Source organism: Oryzias melastigma, linkage group LG8 (assembly GCF_002922805.2).
Source record: "Oryzias melastigma strain HK-1 linkage group LG8, ASM292280v2, whole genome shotgun sequence".
Classification (NCBI taxonomy): Eukaryota; Metazoa; Chordata; class Actinopteri; order Beloniformes; family Adrianichthyidae; genus Oryzias; species Oryzias melastigma.
Genome location: NC_050519.1, coordinates 21446076 through 21455228, shown reverse-complemented (window position 1 = coordinate 21455228; position 9153 = coordinate 21446076). Strand labels below are relative to the sequence as shown.

The following is a 9153-nucleotide window of genomic DNA, read 5'->3' as shown; positions in this document are numbered from 1 at the left end:
ATTTAGGTGTACTGCTTTAGCGTGATCACAACTGAAACGCCCTCCAGGAGAAGCAGAACAATGTTTACAATGTTAATGATCTGAACATTTTTGTTAGAACTTTAGAGAATCCATGTAACACTGAATGATATTAACAATCTTATTATACATTTTACAGTATGTGAACTGTTTCAGATTAATATAAATAAATTCAAATCATAGTAGATTATTAATGTATTTCTTAACAAATGTGTATAAATTTGTAAACTTAAAATTGAATTGAAGAATCGAAAAAAATCAGAATTGAATCGATTCAGAAACTTGTGAATCGAATCGTTTCTGGACATTATAATAGATACCCAACCCTAAAAATAAATATTGTAACAATTTGAGCTTCAATTGGTGAGTTTACCTTTCATTATTTATGTAAAATCGCCATAAATCCCTTCCGCTCTCCTTGGCTTGTTTACATTAAAAGTGGGATCATCTGGATCCCACAAGACGGTGCGCTGAACTTTTTTTTTTTTCTTTGATTTTTGAGTTTCACTAATGTCCATGACAGACATAAAATCCTGTCTACATTTGTCATGGAAGGAATCACACATCAATATGTGGTTAGAGTCATCTGGACCCCAGAGAGAGCGGAAGGGTTAAAGGGCGTCCAACCGTCAGTTTTGCTGTTCTAAACCATAGACATAATATCTGACCGGAAGTCACTCTGTACACTCGCCGTTTTGTGTGACGACGCGTGAAAAGGGTCTGCAGCTCTGACCAGGGTGCAGAGAAAGAAAAGGAGAATGAGGGGGATGTAACTACCGCTCAATCAGTGGGGGTTGGTCAAAGGGGGTTGGTGAGGGCGGGGGCGGGTTGCACCTGCGAGCCATACGTGACTTTTAATTTGACTTAATCTTCTAAGGCTGTAAATCTCCAAGGGCCTTCGGAATGTTATTTTAACTTTAACAAAGTAACTTTTAACTTTGTCAGTGTCAACATAATTTTGAAGTAGACAAATTAAAAATACAGGAGGAAACCAGAGAGAGCTTTGCTGCAGGACAGAAACTCCTGCGTTCATTGTGGATGCAGAGACACAGTACTGCTGTCTGTGGAAACACTGTGAACACAGCCGCACAACAAACTGAGCAGACTGCATCAGACAGCTTGTCTTATTGCAATATCCATTTATTGTTCTCATCACACAAATCTCTACAAAACAGAGGGTTCTTCTGCAGCAGGTTCAAAGGAAGCGCGGCCGTCCCTCAGAGCTGCAGATCAGACGGAGACAGGTGCTTTTTATTCGCATGTCAGTCAGCCGCTGCGTGTTTGTTCTTTGATTTTAAACAAGTTACCAAAGACTTTACAGGAAAGTAAAGCTGGGCGTCTGACAGCTGAACAAAAGGAGAGTCTGCCTCTTCAAGAAGGGGGTTTCACTTTGAGGGTTCACTCGCTTGAATCTCATTTGCTGCTTGGAGCAGCACTCGCACACCAGTGATGACTGCATTCACACAGTCTTCACTCACGCTGGCAACAAAAACCCACAATGCACCATTGTTTGGGAACCTGCAACACATATTCCACGGGATTATTTCACGTTTGACAGGAATGGTCACACAGATACCAGCTGTGGAAAGTTGTCAGTCCAGTTAGCTTTCCATCGGTTGTGTTTCCATTTGTGTTACCACAAAGAAAAAACAGGCAGGTTCTCTGATTGTCATCCTTGAAAGAAATTCAATCTTCTTACTGAACCACGTTGACCTGAGAGATATTTTCAACCTTTTCCGGACCCTTTGAGAGTTACACTTTGGGTTAATGTGTCACCCAGAGGGTCAGGCATACCGCCAGGGGTTATAGTGCGTAGAATAATCAAAGTTCGCTCTGTTTGTACAATTCACCTGTTACATAAGGACGGTCCATTTGGCAAAACTCAAAGTGGCCTTTTATTTTGAAAACCACATGGATTCTCTCAAGATGAGCGTCTTTAGTTTCTCTTTCCATCAAAGACTTTCTGTCCTTTGATGTGTGAGGTCACATGATTCACCTGCAGCAACCCAGCCTCCTATTGCCTCATGAATCCTGTGGTCCAGTGCTGCATCACCACATGAGTCTCATGCCAAGCAGCCGTTTCTACACTCAACCAGCGTCTCCGGTGCATCTAAAACGCTTAAGGTTACTAACTCCCTCGCTTTCAGAGTTTGACTGATCTAATCCTATCAGCCACATGAAGCAAACAATCTGAAAATCTGGAGTGGTCCAAATCGACCAAAGACCTAACTGTCATGCTAGGTTCACACCAGCCTCAACAACGTGCGTTCACTTTCAATGAAAAGTCTATGTAAATGTGTTTCTGGCTTCTGTGTCCAAAACTATCATGTTAACACATTGCTACGCAAGATTCTACTATATGGAGAGAAAATAGACTCACCCAGATTTGGGCATGTGTGTAATTCTTGATTTGTGCATAACTTTGGATTTGTGTGCAAAAGGGACCTTGCGCTCCTTGCTCCCATTGAATGGAGCGGAGCAAGGAGCTTGTGGATTACTGATTAGAATTTCTATAACAACTTCAAGCTTTTTCCTATTGCCTTTTTTCATCTGCTCCTGATGAACAATGATTTGTATAAAGAACATAAATTATCGTATAAATGCCCTCCATCATCAGAAAAACTCTAAAAGAAGATGTTAAAAACACCCCAAACACCATTTTCATTAGTGTCTTCAAATGATCAATATCTTTTATTTTTATAATGACAGTTTCCAATAACTTAAAATTAAATATGTGAAGCTTCTTCCAAACTTTCTTTATTGATCTGATGAATTTATATTGCTTATAAGTGTAAATTAGTTTTTAAGGCTCAACTTTAAAACAGTTCTCCCCTGAACTGGCTGGACATCAGTAAAAATACTTTACTTCTTATGAATAAGAATATTTTAAAAGCATATTTTGTTATGATCAGACCTTGATCTGTAACACTGCAGGGCCTACTTGCTGTTCAGTTACTTGATTATTTTAATGCATTTCAGTTATAATGTTCTTACAAAACACTAGCGTCATGTTTGAGAGTCAACCAGCACGGTCTCACATGATTGATCACATTCCCTTCAGTGTTTCAGTTCAACACAGGGAAAATAAAGATTTATCACCAAATTCATTTCGACCTTTGGGCTTTAATGAACACACCTACAATTTCAGTCGAATTCGACGTATCTGGTCTTCTTGTTAGAAATAGGTCCAGTTGTTTGTTATAAATTAACCTATGAAAACGGCAGAAGTGTCAACAGTAGAAGGGATGTGCTTGGAGGTTCTTTAGGAGATTGTCTTAAACAGAAAACAGTTTAATTAGACAGGAAGGAAAAGGCAGAGGTTCATTTAGAAAACTTGTTGGCTTGTGTAAAAAAAGCCTTAAGGTTCCTATATTTAAAAAAAAACGTGAGCGTAACACCACAGCAGCTAATGTCCACATTTTAATCCCATGTTTACTTCTGTTAATAAGAAGTTTTTCCTAAAGAGTGAAATTGTATTTTTTCAGGAAAAAAACAACACAAATATAAACATATATCAAGCATGGTGGTGGAGGGGTTATAATATGGGATCATTTTACTGGTTCTTTGTAAAACCATGAAAAATTCTTACGTGGACACATTTGGTTCGCTTAAAGCAGGGGTGTCAAACTCATTTTGGTTCAGGGGCCACTTTCAACCCGTCTGATCTGTAGTGGGCCGGACCAGAAACAGAACAGTAAAATAGCCTAGGATCATCTGTAGCTTTGCTTTTATTTATTTTTTTCCTGGGTTGGAAAAAATGCCTAGTAGTCTAATCACTTATTATTATAGCTATTATTATTATTATTATTATCTTTTTGACAAAGACATTTTGGTAATTGTGGTATCACACCTGATAAATTAACAGCAGTAAAGCTGGCAGGGAACGTAACTGCATCTTACCCAAATGTAGGGAGAATCCTTGTAAAGAAATGCTGTTTATTTCTTGATCTCTTGTTATGCCAACATTTCTTTTCCTTTGCTTCCCCAAGTGGTGGGAATGTGCATTGCGGTCATTTTTTTAAAATAACCATAACTTATCACAGGAATGGGCTAGAAACGTGCTTTTTTTCCTCAACATCCTTAAATTTTTTTCTTTCATCTGGCGTATAACTGACACCCCTGGTTTAAAGTGAACCAGAGTTCATTTTCCCCGATAATCTGAACACGTTTTCTGTCTGTATCCACTCAAGTGGACCCTGGTCTAGAACCAAGAACCGTTCTCTGACCCATCTTTTGAGGTGGTCTCGGTTTGTTTCCAATCGGACTGAGTTTTGGTTCACTGAGTTTCCTCAGTCTGAATAGGTTCCATACTTGAAGCGGAACAGCTGAGCCAAAACCGTAGCCAGGCATTACTGGATGTAAACGAAATAGAATAGAAGTAAAAATGAGACACAGCAACTCAGGGAAATGTGGTCGGATGAATGCAGGCTCATTAAAACAACTTAATTTGATTTTTTAAAGACCCTCTCAAAGAAAACATTGTTTTTGACATCTTCCTGTGGCATTTTCTCATAACGGTGGACACATTCTAAGAAAATCGACCTTAAAATTGCTTTTCTGAATATTTCTTTATTTGAATTGTTGCAAATTAGGAGCAGACGAAAAAAATCCAGTTTAAAAAAGATTGTTTTTGTGAAATACACTGGTCAGGCCACTCTAAGTTCTCAGCAACGGTGAGGTGAAGGGGGGTAAGGTTGATCCTTGACAACTCCTGTCGCTCTGCAGAAACTATGACCTAGAAAACAACACAGATTTTTTTTAATTTTAGTTTAAAAATATATTAATCATATTTAAAAGAGCACTGGAACGCTTTGAAAACACATGAAAGATGATCAGAGTGGGACTTTAAATGTAAGAACAACCAGATTAAGTGTTTGCATGAAATACCAAATTTTTACCTAATAAAATGAACAGAAGTGTTACATTTTTCACATTTCTTGCATGTTTTTGTTGCAGGTTTTTGCAGCAGCCTTCGTAAATGAACACTTTGCATTCACTGAGTTGACCATGAACTTCTCTGCAGACCAGAATGCTGTGAGAACAAATGAAGGGCCGTCTAGCAGACAGGTAAAACTTCAGCTATTTCATCATTTTTTTATGCATTTGATATAAAAAATTCAAACTTGGGGAAAAAAAAAAACTCAGGAAAAGGTATCCAACAAAAAACATTAGGAGTAATAAAATGAATGATGTTCGAAATTGTACATAGAATGAATCAATTTAAAGGAGAAAAACTGTTAAAGAGACAGATAAAACATTATTGCTGCCAGAGGTTGTTTTTATGCTGTTGAAAATGTTCTCAACCTTTCTATTCCCATTTTTTTCTGTTATGTGTTAGCATTGCCAAATAAAGCAAACATTTGGCTCATACCATATCCTTTTTTTACCAAAAAAAACACAGAAACAAGGAATTAACAGAAGGAACATTGACTTCTTCTACTGACTGAATAGTTTTGGCCTCTTTTCAACTGGATGGACTCAGAGGGATTTAGCAAAGTCACACATAATTGCATCACTGTTACATAAATGCAAGAATTTTCACAAATTTTCTGAGACACTATTGTAGAAAAGAAACTCTCAGTACAAAAATTCTATGCACAGTATGGTACAAATGGGTTACAGAGTAAGGAATCGGAGTAAAGACGTGGGGATGAGTGTGATGTGCTTTTTAAAAATGTTCCAGTACACAAACATGTGCTTCACAAAAACAGGTGTTTATTGTGTGTATGTGTGCACGTTCTCTGTCCGTGCATGTGTGTGTTGTGTCCAGCAGAGGGAAATATTTCACAGCACAGTGGCGGCAGCACGGCCAGAAAACAGGGATTCATCCGACGCTGAAGGATGTCGGTCAAAGAAGGAAAGGAACCAGGATTAAAGGGAGTGTGCAAATCAAAACGAGCAAAACTGTGGAGCCACGCGTGGCACTCATGGCGAGCTGTAAGTTATACACAGTACATGTGGAGAAAATAATGCTGAACCACGTGGGAATCAGATCACTGAAGTGATGCAAAAAGAAAAAAAAACAGCTGGCATCTGTTTTTGCATGACTACACACTTGTTCAGTGTGAGCTCCTGCCTGTCTGCCACTTTATCTGCTCCTGCAGTTTCAGGAATTTGGCAAAGTTGCAACCATATGATAAAAAAACAACAACAACAAAAGGGCAGAGATAGCTGGATGAAGATGTCTGCACTTTCATCCGGTTTGCTTCTGAGCGTCGCCTCTGCAGAGCGATATGAAATGGGCTCTTTGATGTGGGTAAAGCTCACGCCGGGCTGACGAGGGCTCCGCTGCTCAGACTGCAGGTGTCCGTGTGTCTGTTTGTGCATGGGATAAGATAAGGAGGGTAAGGGCAAAGGGGTGCTTGGCTTCAGCACCACACTCCTCTTGCTGTGGATTTCTTTGGTCCAGCGTCTCCGTCTTTGGGCAGCCCACCTGAAAGCAGCGTTCCTTTGAGCTGCTCCTTCAAACAGAGGTGAGCCCCTCCATACAAAGAAGCAGAGGACATTCTCTAGAAATAGTTTCTTGCAGAGTTCTCCACAGAAGATCAAAGTGGGCTTCATGTGTGGTTGGAGTTCATAGAAGAAAACGTTCACTGGATGTCCAGCAAAGATTAAAGTCTTAAAGAGTTTGCCTATCGGTTCCCCGGGGGTTGAGAGGGCAGCTGGGTGATGTCCGTGTGCTCTAGACCTGAGTGGAGTAGGAGCGATGCAGTGCTGCGCGCCGCCCGGCCTGCAGGGCGGCGCAGCGCGGCGAGTGCTGCTCCGGCTGGTCTAGGCTTCGCTGGAAATGGAGCGAGACGGTGTGAGGACATCGGGGCTGGTGGGGAACCGATAGGGCTGCTGGTCATGTGATCTCGGTGAAAGGAGATCTCCGAGAGGTCTGCAGGGGACAGAGCGGAGTGAGAGAGAGAGAGGACGGGGGCCAGTGGAGGAGGAGAGAGAGGAGTGAAGAAAAAGAATAATCAAGAGCGATGCGCGAGGTGAGGAGGAGCAGGAGTTAAAACAGAAATAAGCAAACAGATGACAAATGAGGAGAGGTCAGAAGAGGCTAGAATGGTTGGAGGTAGGCGTTGTAAGGCTGGGAGGAGGCTGAGGGGGCGAGTGCAGGATGCTGAAGGATTGTGAGGGGGGGAGGTGTTGGGAGGACAGAGGCAAAGTGGGAGACAGAGGAAAAGAGTCAGGTAAGGGTTAGTGACAGACCACAAACGGGGCAAGACACTTTGACTAATGTCACTCCAGGGGGTCAATTTTGAAAACATTTTTAGGAGACGATGCATTTCCACATAACGTCTAGTTTAAGATCCACCTAGACAAGGAGTCTGCAATCTGCGCCCCCAGATCCACATGTGGCTGTTTTATCTCTCCATGGTGGCTCCTTGGACAAACAAAATAAGTCATGGAGACTGCTGACCCAGCCATGTCGACTGTCTGAGTCAGCAGCTCCTGATAATGATCCAACCCCAAACTAAAATAACAAAACCCAACAGTGTAAGACTGCTGAGAACAAGAGGGAAGAACAAAAAAAATAACTAAAAGAAGAATAAAATTGAATTTTTTTTAAAGTAACTTTTTTTAATCACATTTTGAGAGATGGAGTTCTTTTTATATTTTTAGACATAATTCAAATGTATTATTTTTTTTAAAAAGAAGGTCATGAATGCAAATCCAAATTTCTTAAAGCTTAAGTAAGACCATGGGGCTCCTTCTAGGCTTTGATCACTAGAAAACTAAACCAAATAGCTCTTTTACTGGTAATTTTTGCTGACCCCTGACTTCCACAACACAGCTAACACCGGTTCACAAGATCTACCACCGTCAGAATGAGGAAACACCAGACCTTAGACAAGCTGCTGTTTGGGTTAGATTCAGGCAGTCGGTGGGCAAAAACCTGTACAGGCATTAAGGTGACCAGCATGTAATATCAAGGTCATAGACCCTGGATAGAGACCATTACTTGCACCTTACGAACTACTAGATTCTGCAGGAATTGGCAACTCTAGGGCGGCATTCATGCATGTTTTCCAACATGCTCTGGTCTGGTATGTTCTAATTGGCTACTCTAACTCTATATAACCCTACTCCTTGTATGCAGTCTGACTGTTAGAAATGAGTAAATTATACAATCGGAGTGTCGCGCCCTACGACTCTTGGTTATCATGTTTTTGCAGCATACCCTCGCACCTTCCAGATTACTACAGGAATGGGCAACTCTAGGCCTTGAAGGTCGCATTCTTGAATGTTTTCCAACATACCCTGCTCTGGCATGTTCTAACAGGCTGGATACACCTGAACCAGGTAATCAGTCATGAGTAGGGATATCTAAGAATGCACGGCCCTCAAGGCCTAGAGTCTCCCATCCCTGCACTAGAGGGTAACCACACTGTACGACAGCATTACCCATATGCCGAAAGTGGTACAACTTCCATGCGCCTTACGAATACTTGACCTTACGCTTACCACGTACATGACAAATCCATTTTAATGAGGTTGCTGTATGAACCTCAAGGGAACTGCAAGGTACACCTGTGCTCCCCATAACTCTTTGATTGTTTAATTAACATACGTAAGGGAAAAGCGAAGAAAAGCAGCTTCACACTAGGGCTGCCACGATTAGTCGACTAACTGACGACTAATCGACCATTTAAACAGTCGACGACTAATTTAATAGTCGATTAGTTGTCACTTTATATTATATGGAGTCAGAGTGTAGTGAAGTTAAAAGTTGTAATGGCATTTTGCTAGCTTTTTGGACTATTTTGGCATTTATTAAGGTTTTTTTAGGCTATTGTGAAGCTTAGCTAATATTTTAGCCTCAAGCTAGCTATTTTGGCTAATTGCGGCTTTTTTTTATTTTTAGGCTATTTTGGAGTTACAGTGGTTCATTTCATGTCGGGATTGAAAGCTCCAGTATTAAAGGGTTAACTCAAAAGACTGTGGCTATGTCCAAATTCCCCCTTACTCACTTTATAGTGCGTTTGCCATTTTCTAGTGCTGTCCAATCTACTAATTCTAAAATCAAGTGCACTACAAATTTTCCAGAAGTCTTTGCAAAAAGCTAGTGTGCACCGATGCTCACTACAAATTTAGACCACAATGCATTGCAGTTGAACAATTTTTGCAAAAAAAAAAAAAAAA

At 40.7% G+C, this 9153-nt stretch overlaps 1 protein-coding gene across 2 annotated transcripts in view; it reads right to left on the bottom strand.

The window, feature by feature from the left end:
* Positions 1-1142: 1142 nt before the first annotated feature.
* Positions 1143-9153, bottom strand: part of plppr2a (phospholipid phosphatase related 2a) — a 71865-nt gene continuing 63854 nt past the window's right edge. The window contains exon 8 of one of the 2 annotated variants that reach the window (XM_024271705.2): positions 1143-7129. In XM_024271705.2, the coding sequence (XP_024127473.1) occupies positions 7067-7129 (63 nt within the window). In that variant the 3' untranslated portion in view covers positions 1143-7066. The remainder of the gene's footprint in view (positions 7130-9153) is intronic. The other variant, XM_024271707.2, reaches the window with a different exon arrangement.